This window comes from Heterodontus francisci, chromosome 48, assembly GCF_036365525.1.
Source record: "Heterodontus francisci isolate sHetFra1 chromosome 48, sHetFra1.hap1, whole genome shotgun sequence".
In the NCBI taxonomy this organism is placed as follows: Eukaryota; Metazoa; Chordata; class Chondrichthyes; order Heterodontiformes; family Heterodontidae; genus Heterodontus; species Heterodontus francisci.
Window position 1 is genome coordinate 19246951 of NC_090418.1, and position 16386 is coordinate 19263336.

General features: G+C 46.7%; 1 protein-coding gene across 1 annotated transcript in view; it reads right to left on the reverse strand.

Moving 5' to 3' along the window:
* cops6 (COP9 signalosome subunit 6) overlaps nucleotides 1-16386 on the reverse strand; it is a 94056-nt gene that overhangs the window by 24278 nt on the left and 53392 nt on the right. The window contains exon 5 of the mRNA XM_068023855.1: nucleotides 8215-8277. Coding sequence (XP_067879956.1) covers nucleotides 8215-8277 — 63 coding nt within the window. The remainder of the gene's footprint in view (nucleotides 1-8214; nucleotides 8278-16386) is intronic.

A 16386-nucleotide genomic window follows, 5' to 3' on the forward strand; every position in this document is an offset into this window, starting at 1 on the left:
TGACTGGATGTGTAGCTGAGGGTAAAGCAGTTGATGTAGTCCACATGGACTTCAGCAAGGCTTTTGATAAGGTCCCACATGGGAGATTGGTTAAGAAGGTAAGAGCCCATGGGATCCAGGGTAATTTGGCAAACTGGATCCAAAATTTTGGCAGGAGGCAGAGGGTGACAGTCGAGGGTTGTTTTTACAAGTAGAAGCCTGTGACCAGTGGTGTACCGCAGGGATCGGTGCTGGGACTTGCTGTTTGTAGTGTATATTACTGATTTAGACGTGAATATAGGAGGTATGTTCAGTAAGTTCGCAGATGACACGAGAATTGGTGATGTCGTAAATAGTGAGGAGGAAAGCCTTAGATTACAGGATGATAAAGATGGGCTGGTAAGATGGGCGGAGCAGTGGCAAATGGAATTTAATCCTGAGAAATGTGAGGTGATGCATTTTGGAAGGACTAACAAGGCCAGGGAATATACAATGGACGGTAGGACCCTAGGAAGTACAGATGGCCAGAGGGACCTTGGTGTACTTGTCCATAGATCACTGAAGACAGCAGCACAGGTCGATAAGGTGGTTAGGAAGGCATAAAGAAGAATAAAAAGAACAAAGAACAGTACAGCACAGGAATAGGCCATTCGGCCCTCCAAGCCTGCGCCGATCTTGATGCCTGCCTAATAAACTAACACCTTCTGCACTTCCGGGGTCCATATCCCTCTATTCCCTTCCTATTCATATATTTTTCAAGATGTCTCTTAAACGTCGCTATCGTATCTGCTTCCACCACCTCCCCTGGCAGCAAGTTCCAGGCACTCACCACCTTCTGTATAAAAAACTTGCCTCGCACATCCCCTCTAAACTTTGCCCCTCGCAACTTAAACCTATGTCCCCTAGTAACTGACTCTTCCACCCTGGGAAAAAGCTTCTGACTATGTTAGTTAGAGTTAGAGATACAGCACTGAAACAGGCCCTTCGGCCCACCGAGTCTGTGCCGTCCATCAACCACCCATTTATACTAATCCTACACTAATTCCATAATCCTATCACATCCCCACCTGTCCCTATATTTCCCTACCACCTATCTATAGTAGGGGCAATTTATAATGGCCAATTTACCTATCAACCTGCAAGTCTTTTGGCATGTGGGGGGAAACCGGAGCACCCGGAGGAAACCCATGCAGACACAGGGAGAACTTGCAAACTGCACATAGGCAGTACTCAGAATTGAACCCGGGTCGCTGGAGCTGTGAGGCTGCGGTGCTAACCACTGCGCCACTGTGCCGCCCTATCCACTCTGTCCATGCATATGGGATACTTGCCTCAATTAGCCAAGGCATAGAATATAAGAGCAGGGAGGGAATGATGGAGCTGTATAAAACTCTCGTTAGGCACAGCTGGAGTACTGTGTACAGTTCTGGGAACCACAGAATAGGAAGGATATGATGGCACTGGGGAGGGTGCAGAGGAGATTCACCAGGATGTTGCCTGGGCTGGAGCATTTCAGATATGAAGAGAGACTGAAAAGGCTAGGGTTGTTTTCCTGAGAGCAGAGAAGGCTGAGGGGGGACCTGACTGAGGTATACAAAATTATGAGGGGCATAGATAGGGTAGATAGGAAGAAACTTTTTCCCTTAGTGGAGGGGTCAATAACCAGGGAGCATAGATTTAAGGTAAGGGGCAGGAGGTTTAGAGGGGATTTGAGGAAAGATGTTTTCACCCAGAGGGTGGTTGGAATCTGGAACACACTGCCTGAAGGGGTGGTAGAGGCAGGAACCCTCACAACATTTAAGAGGTATTTAGATGAGCACTTGAAACGCCATAGCATACAAGGCTACGGGCCAAGTGCTGGAAAATGGGATTAGAATAGTTAGGTGCTTGATGGCCGGCACAGACACGATGGGGTGAAGGGTCTGTTTCTGTGCTGTATAACTCTATGACTAAATGTAGGGCTGGAGGAAGTTACAGAGATAGGAAGGGGTGAAGTCATGGAGGGATTTAAATATTTTGAAGTGTTGGAGACTGGGAGCCAACACAAATCAGTGCGCACAGTGGTGATGGATGGTGCAGGATAGGATATGGTCAGCAGAGTTTTGGATGAATAAATACGGAGGGAAAAACCTACTTGACCTCGTCCTCACTAATCTACCTGTCACAGATGCATCTGTCCCTGACAGTATTGGTAGGAGTGACCACCGCACAGTCCTTGTGGAGACAAAGTCCCATCTTCACATTGAGGATACCTTCTATTGTGTTGTTTGGCACTACCACCATGCTAAATGGGATAGATTTCAAACAGATCTAGCAACTCAAAACTGGGAATCCATGAGGCGCTGTGGGCCATCAGCAGCAGCAGAATTATATTCAACCACAATCTATAACCTCATGGTCTGGCATATCCCCCGCTCTACCATTACCATCAAGCCAGGGGATCAACCCTGGTTCAATGATGAATGCAGGAGAGCATGCCAGGAGCAGCACCAGGCATACCTCAAAATGAGGTGCCAACCTAGCGAAGCTGCAACACAGGACTACTTGCATACTAAACAGTAGAAGCAGCATGCGATAGAGCAAAGCGATTCCACAACAAATCAGATCAAAGCTCTGCAGTCCTGCCACATCTAGTTATGAATGGGGGAGGACAATTAAACAACTAACTGGAGGTGGAGGCTCCACAAACAACCCCATCCTCAATGATGGCAGAGACCAGCACATCAGTGCCAAAGATGAGGCTGAAGCATTTGCAAACATCTGCAGCCAGAAGTGCCAAGTGGATGATACATATTGGCCTCCTCCTAAGGACCCTTGCATCACAGATGTCAGTCTTCAGCCAATTTAATTCACTCCACATGATATCAAGAAATGGCTGAAGGCACTGGATACAGAAAAGGCTATGGGCCCTGACAACATCCTGGCTGTAGTACTGAAGATTTGTGCTCCAGAACTAGCCACACCCCCAGCCAAGCAACACCGGCAGCTACACGACGAAGTGGAAAATTGCTCAGGCACATCCTGTCCACAAAAAGCAGGACAAATTCAACCTGGCTAATTACCACCCCATCAGTCCAGTCACAATCATCAGCAAAGTGAAGGAAGGCGTCATTGACAGTGCTATCAGGCAGCACTTACTCAGCAATAACCTGCTCAACGATGCTCAGCTTGGGTTCTGCCAGGGCCACTTGGCTCCACAACTCATTACAGCCTTGCTCCAAACACGGGCACAAGAGTTGAATTCAAGAGGGTAGGAGAGAGTGACTGCCCTTGACATTAAGGCAGCATTTGACTGAGTGTGGCATCAAGGAGACTTAGTAAAAATAAAGTCAATCGGAATTGGGGGGAAAACTCTCCACTGGCCCTCCACCAAGTTTGACTGTCGTCTGCTAAAACTGCTCACTATTCCAGGATCAGGAATGCAGCGATAACCTCCAGCTACTTTTCTCTACTGCAAACCCTTTCCCCTCTACCCTCACCTCCAACGATAAGTGCGAGGAGCCCGTGCAAACTACCATCCTATCGCCAACCTCCCTTTCTTCTCCAAAGTCCTTGATTGTGTTGTTGCCTCCCAAATCCGTTCTCATCTTTCCCGGGACTCCATGTTTGAATCCCTCCACTTAGGTTTCTGCCCCTGCCACAGTACCGAAGTCACTAATGACGTCCTATGTGACCATGACAAAGGTAAACTTTCCCTCCTCGTCCTGTCTGCAGCCTTTAACACGGGTAGCCACATCATCCTCTGCCAACGCTCCTCCACTGTTGTCCAACTGTTGTTCCATTCTTATCAACCTAATCATAGCCAGAGAATCACTTACAATGGCTTCTCTTCCTGCTCCCACACCGTTACCTCTGGTGTCCCCCAAGGATCTACCCTTGGCCCCCTCCTATTTCTCATCTACACGCTGCCCCTCAGCGACATCATCCGAAAGCAGAGTGTTAATTTTCACATGTGTGCTGATGACACTCGGCTCTACCCCATCATCACCTCTCTCGACTGCATCACTGCTGCTAAATTATCAGGCTGTTTATCCGATATCCAGTACTGGATGAGCAGAAATTTCCTCCAATTAAACATTGGGAAGACTGAAGCCATTCTTTTCAGTCCCTGCTCCAAACTCCGTTCCCTAGCTACAGACTCCATCCCTCTCCCTGGCAACAGTCTGAGATTAAGCCAGTCTGTTCACAACCTTGGTGTCACATTTGACCTCAAGATGACCTTCCAACCTTATATTCGTGCCATCACTAATACCGCCCATTTCCACCTCCGTAACATCGCCCAACTTCGACCATCTCAGCTCATCTGCTGCTGAAACCCTCATTCATGCCTTTGTTACCTCTAGACTTGACTATTCTAACGCACTCCTGGCTGGTCCCCCACATTCTACACTCCATAAACTTGAGTCACCCAAAACTTTACTGCCTGTGTCTTAATTCACACCAAGTCCCATTCCCCTATCACCCCTGTGCTCGCTGACCAACATTGGCTCCAGGTCAAGCAACATCTTGATTTTAAAATTCTCAGCCATGTTTTCAAGTCGCTCCATGGCCTCGCCCCCCACCCCCCCCCCGCCGCCTCTGAAATCTCCAGCCCCACAACTCTCCAAGGTATCTGCACTCCGCTAATTCTGGCCTCTTGTGCATCTCTGATTTTAATTGCTCCACCATTGGTGGCCACGCCTTCAGTTGCCTTGGTCCCAAGCTCTGGAGTACCCTCACTACACCTCTCCACCTCACTTTCCTCCTTTAAGACAATCCTTAAAACCTACCTCTTTGACCAAGATTTTGGTCAACTGACCTAATAATGCCTTTTGTGGCTCAGTGTCATACTTTGTTTTATGATGCTCCTTTAAAGCACCTTGGAACGTTAAAGGCACTATATAAATATAAGTTGTTGTTGGTTGCAGTCAACCAAGCACAAAGGAAAATGGTTGTGGCTTTTGGAGGCCAATCATCTCAGCCCCAGGACATTGCGACAGGAGTTTCTCAGGGTAGTGTCCTAGGCCCAACCATCTTCAGCTGCATCATCAACGACCTTCCCTCCATCATAAGGTCAGAAATGGGAGTTTTGCTGACAATTGCACAGTGTTCAGCACCAGTCACAACTTGTCATGATACTGAAGCAGTCCGTGCCCGCATACAGCAAGGCCTGGACACCGTTCAGGCTTGGGCTGATAAATGGCAAGTAAAATTTGTGCCAGGCAATGACCATCTCCAACAAGAGAGAATCTAACCATCTCCCCTTGATGTTCAACAGCATTACCATCACTGAATCCCCCACTAGCAACATCCTGGTGGTTACCATTGACCAGAAACTGAACATAAATACTGACCTGCACTTGTAGCCACAGAGGCTGGGAATTCTGTGGCGGGTAACTCACTACCTGACTCCTCAAAGCCTGTCCCCCATCTACGAGACACAAGTCAGGAGTGTGACGGAATACTCTCCACTTGCCTGGATGAGTGCAGCTCCAACAACACTCAAGAAGTTCGACACTCACAACCACCTTCTCAAGGGCAATTAGGGATGGGCGACAAAAGCTGGCCTTGCCAGCGATGCTCACATTCCACAATCAAATATGGAAAAACAAATTTACGGAAGGTGGAAGAGGAAGGTCGGCCAGGACAGCATTTTAATTCATGAGTCTGGAGGTGGCAAAAGCATGGACGAGGGCTTCAGCAGCAGATGGGCTGAGGTAGTGGTGATGACGGACAATACTATGAAGGTGGAAGGGGGCAGACTTTGTGTTGGTGAGAATTTGGGGTTAGAATTTCACTCAGGGTGAAATAGGCTGGGCAGCAAACTGGTGGTGAGGGTACGAAGATTGTGGTGGGCGTGGAAGACCATGGCTTTGATCTTCCCAATGATTAACTGAGGGAAACAGTAGCTCATGCAGGACAGGATGTCTGACACCACAGAGACTGTGCAGGGGTCGAGAGAGGTGGTGCTGAGGTAGAGCTGGATGTCGTCAGCGTACACGTGGAATCTGATCCCAAAGGGAATGTGTCACTGAGGGGGTCGATGAGAAATGGGACAGACCTTTGGGGCACTCCTGAGATAACGATGCAGGGTGGCAAGAGAAAGCACTGCAGGAGATGCTCTGACTATGACTAGATTAATGGGAACAGAGCCATGGCAGAGGAGAGGTGATGGAGGATGATGGTGTGACCAACAACAGTTTGAGAAGGATGAGGAGGGATCGTTTACCATAGTCCACAGTCACAGAGGATGTCATTGGTGATGTTGGTTAGGGCTGTTCTAATGCTATGGCAGGGGCAGAAACCCAATTGGGGGAATTAAAAACAGAGTGTTGCAGGTCAGATACCATGGGACCTGGAGGTGGGGGGGGGGGTGACAAAACTTGACAGGAAAGAGGTTGGAGGTGGCAGCAATAGATTTAAGGGCAGAGGGTGGTTTTTTTGAAGTATGTGTGTGCCGGCAGTTTTGAAAGGGAGTGGGGCAGTTCCTGAAGAGAGGGAACTGTTTACAATGACAGCGACATGTGGGGGGGGGGGGGGGGGGGTCAGGAAGCAAAGTTAGGTGGTCAACATTTCAGTGCGAGTGACGTCGAGGGAGCAGGAGGTGGGTCTCATAGACAAGATGAGTTGGGAGAGATAGAAATCAGAGAGCAGGACGCAAAATTAGGGCTAGGGTACAAGGGAAGAGGAGGGATCTTTGAGTAGTTGGGGGGCAGGTGGTAGGTCAAAGAGGTAGCTGAATGAATGGTCTCAATCCTGGTGACTAGGGAGGGAAAGAGCTCCTCGTATTAGTTGCAGGAGGCAGGAGAGAGGGGTTGAAGGACAACACTTCAGGTCATTGAGGGCAATCATCTCTCAAAGGGAAACAGACTAATGGTGAGACACTTCTTGTGTACAATCCATTTATAGTGTTTCCTCCTCCTCCTTTTCTGCTTTAGTCACTGGGGGTGCTGCTCACTTCAAACAGCTGCAGCTCTTTAACTATTAACAAAAACAGGTACTGGAGCCTCCTAACAGCCAAAGTTAAAATAAACTACCGTCAAACAATCAGGTTATGGCTTTGTTCGAAAACAGCTTGGATAAAAACTTCATCTTTCCAGACAAGCAAATCTAAAACATTTGTACTGAGACTAAATTAGTACAAAATTTTGGCATCTGTTGGTTTTAAAAACTCCACTGTGCATTACGACCGGATGTCAGAACAAGACAAAAACAAAATACATCACAGAGACAAAGCATGCCACCACAGGGGAAGAGACAAGGGAAAAGGACAAGTGACTCATGACTGGGGAGATAGCTCGCAGCAGAGGGGGAATGTGAAGAGGAACAGATTTTTATTTATTCATTCGTGGGCATTGCTGACAAGGCCGACATTTATTGCCCATCCCTAATTGCCTGCGAGAAGGTGCTGGTGAGCTGCCCTCTTGAACCGCTACAGTCCTTGGGATGTAGGTACACCCACAGTGTTGTTAGGGAGGGAGTTCCAGGATTTTGACCCAGTGACAGTGAAGGAACAGCGATATAGTTCCAAGTCAGGATGGTGTGTGGCTTAGAGGGGAACTTGCAGGTGGTGGCATTCCCATGCATCTGCTGCCCTTGTCCTTCTAGGTGGCAGAGGTTGGGGTTTGGAAGGTGCTGTCAAAGGAGGCTTGGCGTGTTGCTATAATGCATCTTGTAGATGGTACATACTGCTGCCACTGTGCGTCGGTGGTGGATGCTGTTGAGCTTCTTGAGTGTTGTTGGAGCTGCACCCATCCAGGCAAGTGGGGAGTATGCCATCACACTCCTGACTTGTGCCCTGTAGATGGTGAACAGGCTTGGGGAGTCTGCAGAATTCTCAGCCTCTGACCTGCTCTTGTAATAATATTTATATGGCTAATCCAGTTAAGTTTATGGTCAATGGTAACCTCCAGGATGTTGACAGTGGGGAATTCAGCGACGGTAATGCCATTGAATGTCAAGGGGAGATGGTTAGATTCTCTCTTGTTGGAGATGGCCATTGACTGGCACTGTGTGGTGCAAAGTCAGAGGCAGAGGGGTGAAAGGTGAAGAGGAACAAGTTGAATGCGAAGGTGGAGGAAAATGAGTAACACAACAGTGAGACACAACGAGGGGCAGCCTAATAGGATGGCGAGATTTAACAAGGGTTAACAAGTGTAACTATACAATGGGATTTAAAACAGAAACTGCTTTTCTTTGAACACAGTCTAACTTAAGTTAAAATATATCTCAAGCCAAGTAATGTTGCTTACTTACATCTGTGTGCTTTGTCATGGGGTTTAACTTGAGGAAGAGTGGGCTTTCAATAATCTCACACACCTGCAAATGGTAGAAAAAAGGCCAGGATTAGTGGAAAGTTATTCAGTTCTGCCCCGGAAAATCCCTAACGGAAGTGGAGGCTCCACAGCACATTTGTTGCATTGTGGCACACAGAGTCGGTGGCTGCACAGTAAAAGCACTGCAGGCACAAGAGATCTAGTAGGAGATCAGATAACCAGCAGTGTGGTACACAGACAGGGAGCCTGCCGGTCCATCCCACCCAAAAACTCGACTCCAGTCCCTGGTGCAGTGCACATCAGTCACTGGCCTTTTGCCTCTGCACCATGGGTCCAAATTCAGTCAAGGCTGAATCCATAATCCAAGCTGATAATGCAATACTGAGGGAGTGCTGCAATGTCTGTGAATAGGACATTAAACAGAGAGACCCGTCTTCCTTCTAAGGTGGGTGCAAAAGATCGCATTGCACTACTGAATGAAGAGTAATGCTGTTCTCCCTGGTGTCCTGACCAATATTTATCTCCCAATCAACACCACCAGAACAGATTATCTGGTTATTTATCTCACGGCTCAAAAACACCTGCTATATTTCCCTATATTACAGAAGTGACTGAACTTCAAAAGTACTTCATTGACTGTAAAGCACTTTGGGACATTCTGCGGCCAGGGATGGCGCTGTATAAACAAAAGTCTTTCTTACTGTCCATCTACCTGGGCTGTGCCTGCCCTGACAGTGCTTGATCAGATAATGTAAGAGTTTTACTCTGTACTCGGGGAGGTGGTGGCATAGTTTTATTGTCGCTGGACTAGTAATCCAGAGGCCTAGGCTAATGCTCCAGGGACATGGGTTCGAATCTCACCATGGCAGATGGTGAAATTTGAATTCAATGAATAAATATGGAATTACAAGCTGGTCCAATGGTGACCATAAAATCCCATCTCGTTCACTAATGTCCTTTAGGGAAGGAAATCTGACCTGCATGTGACTCCAGATCTACAGCAATGTGGTTGACTCTTAAAACCCGAGCAAGCCACACAGTTTTTTTTTTAGAGATACAGCATTGAAACAGGCCCTTCGGTCCACCGAGTCTGTGCCGACCAACAACCACCCATTTATACTAACCCTGCAGTAATCCCATATCATCTACCTATACTAGGGGCAATTTACAATGGCCAATTTACCTATCAGCCTGCAAGTCTTTGGCTGTGGGAGGAAACCGGAGCACCCGGCGAAAACCCACGCGGTCACAGGGAGAACTTGCAAACTCCGCACAGGCAGTACCCAGAATCGAGCCTGGGTTCCTGGAACTGTGAGGCTGCAGTGCTAACCACTGCGCCGCCTAAGCTAAAAAGTCTAAGAAAAGGATTGAAATCAGACAGAACATCCAGCATAGGCACTGAAAATAATAACGGCAAACCCAGCCTGTTGGCCAGACTAGTTAAGCAACAGCCCGATAGGCACAAACCCCAAATGTTTGGGTGGTGCAGTGGTTAGGGGTGGCGCAGCGGTTAGCACTGCAGCCTCACAGCTCCAGCAACCCGGGTTTGGTTCTGGGTACTGCCTGTGTGGAGTTTGCAAGTTCTCCCTGTGACCGCGTGGGTTTCTGCCGGGTGCTCCGGTTTCCTCCCACAGCCAAAGACCTGCAGGTTGAGAGGTAAATTGGCCATTTTACCTAGTGTAGGTAGGTGGTAGGAGAATTGAGGGAAGGTATGTGGTAAGGAATATGGAATTAATGTAAGATGGGTGGTTGATGGTCAGCACAGACTCTTCTGCCCTTTTCTGTCTTTATTTGCATGTGTGTATCATGTATACAATTGTTTATCCCAGTCTGGCGCAAAAGTAAAACAGGAAAGGTAGCCAAAACATGGCTTACAAGGGAAATTAGAGATAGCATTAGATCCAAGGAAGAGGCATATAAATTTGCCAGATAAAACAACAGACCTGAGGATTGGGAGCAGTTTAGAATTCAGCAAAGGAGGACCAAGGGATTGATTAAGAGGGGGAAAATAGAGTACGAGAGCAAGCTTAAGGGGAACATAAAAACTGACTGTAAAAGTTTCTATAGGTATGTGAAGAGAAAAAGACTGAAGACAAATGTAGGTCCCTTACAGTCAGAAACAGGGGAATTTATTATGGGGAACAAAGAAATGGCTGACCAACTAAATGCATACTTTGGTTCTGTCTTCACAAAGGAGGACACAAATATCATACCAGAAATGTTGGGGAACACAGGGCTTGGTGAGAGAGAGGAACTGAAGGAAATCAGTATTAGTAGAGAAACGGCATTGGGGAAATTGATGGGATTGAAGGCTGATAAATCCCCAGGGCCTGATGGTATGCATCCCAGAGTGCTTAAGGAAGTGGCCCTAGAAATAGTGGAGGCATTGGTGGTCATCTTCCAAGATTCTATAGACTCTGGAACAGTTCCTACAGATTGGAGGGTAGCTAATGTAACCCCACTATTTAAAAAGGGAAGTAGAGAGAAAACAGGGAATTATAGACCAGTCAGCCTGACGTCAGTAGTGGGGAAAATTCTAGAGTCCATTATCAAAGATTTTATAGCAGAGCAGAGTGGTAGAATCGGACAGAGTCAGCATGGATTTATAAAAGGGAAATCTTGCTTAACAAATCTACTAGAATTCTTCGAGGATGTAACTAGAAGAGCTGATGAGGGGGAACCAGTGGATGTGGTTTATTTGGACTTTCAGAAGGCTTTTGACAAAGTCCCACATAAGAGATTAGCGTGTAAAATTAAAGCTCATAGAATTGGGGGTAGTGTATTGCGATGGACAGAAAATTGGTTGGCAAATAGGAAACAAAGAGTAGGGATAAATGGGTCTTGTTCCAAATGGCAGGCAGTGACTAGTGGGGTACCGCGGGGATCGGTGCTAGGATCCCAGCTATTCACAACATACGTTAATGATTTAGATGAGGGAACTAAATGTAATATCTCCAAATTTGCAGATGACACAAAACTGGGTGGGAGGGTGAGTTGTGAGGAGGATGCAGAGAGGCTTCAGGGTGATTTGGACAAGTTGAGTGAGTGGGCTAATGCATGGCAGATGCAGTATAATGTGGACAAATGTGAGGTTATTCACTTTGGTAGCAAAAACAGGAAGGCAGATTATTATCTGAATGGCTATAAACTGAGAAAGGGGAATATGCAGCGAGACCTGAGATGAAGAAAAATTTCTTCACCCAGAGCGTAGTGAGCCTGTGGAATTCGCTACCACAGAAAGCAGTTGAGGCCAAAACATTGTATGTTTTCAAGAAGGAGTTAGATATAGCTCTTGGGTTTAAAGGGATCAAAGGATATGGGGCGAAAGAGGAAACAGGTTACTGAGTTGGATGATCAACTATGATCATAATGAATGGCGGAGTAGGCTCGAAGGGCCGAATAGCCTACTCCTATTTTCTATGTTTCCATGTTTCTATGCATGCTAGCGTGGGACGCGGCATATATCCATAGGCAGTAACCAAATTAGAGTTTGTTTAAGTTTTAATAAATTTCTCTTTTCTTCTTTAAACCTACAAAAACCAGTTTGTGCTCATTTCTTTGCCTTATAATTGGAAAGCAGTGAACAAGGATTCACCAAGGGGCAGTTCAAAACACAATGTTACAATAAGACCAGGTGAAGGCTAAGAAAAACCCCTGGACACCTTTCGCACCTGGGCATAACAGAAATTTGGGTGCTAGTGTCCAGAATTTGATCCACAGACAAACGAGAGAAATTGGAAGTGGGAAGCCAAATGGTTCCCAATCAAAACAAAAAAAGCAAGATTAATACAGGTTTTCTTGTGGTTGTGTGTAATTGAATACTAACATGTCTGCAACTGAAGTGAGTAGCTCTTCAAGCCAGGGTGAAGTAACTTGGGATAAGTTAAAAGCACTGTCTATGGAAGAGTTGAGAAAAATGGCTGAGCAGTGTGGGATCGCTGTACGTGGCAAGGCTAGGAAGTCTGAACTCCTCACGCTAGTGGCCAACTATTTTTCCCTTGAATCTGAAGAAGCAGAAGCAGTGTTAGAAGCAGACCCAGACAGGGTACTGTTAGAAAAGATATAAGTGGAACAGAGGAAACTTGAATTAGAGGAAAGAGAAAAAGAGAGGCAGGCAGGAGAGGGAGAAAGAGAGAGCCTTCCAGAAGGAACGGGAAGAGAAAGAGAGACAGGAGAAGGAAAGAGAGAAGTAGGAGAGAGAGAAAGAATATTCCAGAAAGAATGCGAAGATAGTGAGTTGAGGCGGCTTGAGTTAAGTAGGAGGTGACAGAGTAACCCCAGTGAAAGCATGGCCAATATGGAGGAGCATAATTCAGGGCTGGGTACAAGATTGCTAAACTTGCTCAATTAATTCCAAAATTCAATAAGATGTGGAAGCGTTTTTTGTGTCTTTTGAGAAACTGGCGAGGCAGTTAAAATGGCCCTGAGACCTGGTCTCTTTTCATACAAGGTAAGCTAACCGGAAAAGCCCATGAAGTTTATTCCTTTTTGCCAGATGAAAGTTCATCAAATTATGAACTGACCAAAAATGCTATCCTCGGGGCATATGAATTAGCACCCGAAACCTACCGCCAAAAGTTTAGAACCGTCAAGAAGCAAGCAAATCAAATTTATCTGGAATTTGAAAGAAGTAAGCAGCTGGCTTTTGACCGGTGGCTGAGGGCTCTTAAAATACAGCTCAGCTGTGAGACTCACAGAGAAGTAATTCTGTTAGAGGAATTTAAAAACTCTCCCCCACTCTCAATAAAGACTCATGTAGAGGAGCAGCGGCCGTTCTGGCCAATGAGTTTGCTTTAATTTACAAGTCAGTTTCCCGGGGAGAACCTTTCCTAATCACCCTTTCAAATCCAAAAAGGACAAAGGGTGGGAAGGTGATCTCTGCCCAGCCAGTCCTGGGAGAGGAAGGAAAGCAGGAGACACAGGGGGCCCTCCTCCAGCCAAAAAGGAAGGTGCTGTGAGAAAGAGTAAGACCTGGAGACCTGTGTGCTTCCATTGTAATAAAGTGGGGCATTTAAAAGCTGACTGCTGGAAACTAAAGGTAGGGTTAATCAGGGCACACCCGCTCAGTGAAGACTGGACCCTGATGGAAAGCCCAGCAGAACAAGCTGTGGCTTTAACTGCAGTAACAGTGAGACCCAGGAAGCTTACTACGGCCAGTGCAGGAAAAGTTAATAGGATTCCTGAAGGTTATCAGGGTTTCATGTCTGAAGGGAAAGTAACCCCATACCCCTCGAGTGGGGTAAGCAAGCCCATGGTAATGCTCAGGGACACAGGGGCTACTAGATCCCTTTTACTGGGAAAAGGCCGATCCTTTCCCCCAGAGAGTGCAGTGAACAGCAAAATGGTGGTGAATTGTATTGGAGGGCAGTGTATGCCTGTACCTGTACACTGGGTGCACCTGGATTGCGACTTAGTTTTGGGACTGATGACCGTAGGGATTGTCCCTAGTTTGCTTGTGGACGGGGTTGGTCTGCTCCTAGGTATTGATCTGGTGGGGGTAATGCCCCCCAGTAGTGAAAGAAAGACTGCAGGAGGTTAGAGAGACAGGGTTGTGGCAGGTTCCCTGCAGTTTCCCTGAATGTGTCGTGAATCAGATCAGCTCCCCCAGAGAAGACTGAATTGGCACTGCAGGCAGATGACCATGAGATCTCCTGTCCGAGACTTTCTTTAGAAAGTTAGGAGATTCAGGGAATGAATTATATGGATTTTTCCTAGGTGACGCTCGGCGAGCCGACCCAGTATTGCGAGAGTTAGCACAGGATGCCCAGTCTGAAAGTGAAGCAGAGGGAGTCCCTGATTGCTACTATTTAAAGATTGAGGTATTGATGAGGAAATGGAGTTCTCCTCACAGACCTGAGAGCAAAGAGTGGACAGTAATTCACCAGTTAGTCGTGCCACAGAGGTACCGGACAGAAATATTCAGAAGGGCCCACGAGACTACGGTGGCTGTACATGCTGGTATACAAAAGATCAAAGTCTGCAGAAGACAGCAGTTTGAGGCCAAAACTCCACAAAGATGTGGTGAGCACTGCAGGAGTTCCAACATGTGTCAGGTTGAGGGGAAATCCCAACCTACATTGAAACCTGCACCCCTAAACCGGTGTTAGGAGGACCCTCCAGCCGAGGGCTGGTGAACTGTAAGGGACCCCCGGGGAGAACAAAAGGGGACAGGCAGGCACATGGCTGGCAAAGGTTTGGAAAGAGAAGGGGAAAAAGTGACCAAGAGGGCAGGTTAAAGGAAGTCCGGGAGGAATTCCGGATGAAAACCCCTACTGTCTGGTCAGCCAACCCTGAAAAATTTGAAGTTAGACCTCACATCCTCCTACGTAAATACAGACTCTAGTAGCATCCCACCAAAGTTGTTAACAGCATGCTAACGGCAGTCATGGCAATGGGCAAACTGAAGAAATGCTTCCCCAAAGAACCACATTGTTACTGGGATGCCAAAAAGGGGAAATTAAAGCAGCACTGGCACCCAGAAAAGACAATTTTAATAGGCTTTAAGATTGATGAATGAATGGAAATAAATGAGAGAAATGCATGGTTTTCTTTCTGTATCTTATATTTCTCTCAAACATTTTAATGAAATGCGCCTTTTTTTAAAAATCGTATTTCATTCCCCTGGGTGTGGAGGTGTCATGCAGGCCCCCACCTGCCAAGAATGAGGCACACATATCTCGCCAGATGAACATTAAAACTTAAAATTGTTGCTGGGAAGAAAAGAGGGCCTATTACAAGGAATTGTCAAGTCCCTCGCCAGAAAGATCTTTTTTGCACACTACCAGGCAGTGTTGGAACAAAGGAACCAGTCCCTGCTCCCCCAATACACAGAAGATGTGGTCAGACAGTTTAGTCACATGACTAACTGGCTGTTGGAGTTTTTTAAATTTGAACTTGCCACAGAGTTTTAAAACTCAGAAAGCTGCTTGCTCCTGGACTGAAAAGACCTCTCTCCTGTTTGCTCCCATTTCTTTCTCACGAACTGAAGACCCATTAACCCCGAGAGAGAAAAGTCTCCAACAGTGAACAAGGTTTAACAAGAATACTGGGCCCCAACGAAAAGCAAGAATTACCTATAAGCACGAACTACCTACAAAAGGACTACAGTGAGCTTGTAGCACAGTAACAAGAAACTCTTCTGATATTGCCTCAAGCCTCTCCACTTTATTTTTCTTGCGCTCTTTTGTGTCTCTATTTGCATGTGCGTATCGCGTATGCATGCTAGCGTGGGCAAGGCGTGTATCCGTAGGCGTTAACTGAATTAGAGTTTAAGTTTTAATAAATTTCACTTTTCTTCTTTAAACCTATGAAAACCTGGTTGTGCTCATTTCTTTGCCTTATAATTGGAAAGCGGTGAACAAGGATTCAGCAAGGGGGAGCTCAAAACACACTGTGTTTAAAATTAAACCCTGTTACACAATATGACCAGGTGAAGGCTGAGAAAGACCCCTAGACACCTTTCTCACCTGGTCATAACATTGTTTTCAGTGCCTATGTGGGGTGTTCCATCTGGTTTCATTCCTTTTCTTAGACTTTGTAGCTTAGGTTTGATACAACTGAGTGGCTTGCTAGGCCTTTTTAGAGGGCATTTAAGAGTCAACCACATTGGTCTTCACATTAAGGCTCCCCACCATCGTGTTGTGTGGCACTACCACTGTCCTAAATGGGATAGATTTCGAACAGATCTAGCAACTCAAAACTGGGCATTCATGAGGCGCTGTGGGCCACCAGCAGCAGACGAACTGTATTCAACCACAATCTATAACCTCATTACCCGGCAGATCCCCTACTCTACCATCACCATCAAGCCGGGGGACCAACCCTGGTTCACTGAAGACTGCAGGAGGGCATGCCAGGTGCAGCACTAGGCATACCTAAAAATGAGGTGTCTGCCTGGTGAAGCTACAACAAAGGACTAGTTGCATGCCAAACAGCAGAAACAGCATGCAATAGACAGGGCTAAGCCATCCCGCAATCAATGGATCAGATCTAAGCTGCCACATCTAGTCGTGAATGGTGGAGGACAATTAAACAACTTACAGGAGGAGGCGGCTCCACAAATATCCCCATCCTCAACGATGGGGGATCCCAGCCCATCAGTGCAAAAGACTGAAGCATTTGCATCTTCAGCCATAAGCGTTGAGTGGATGAT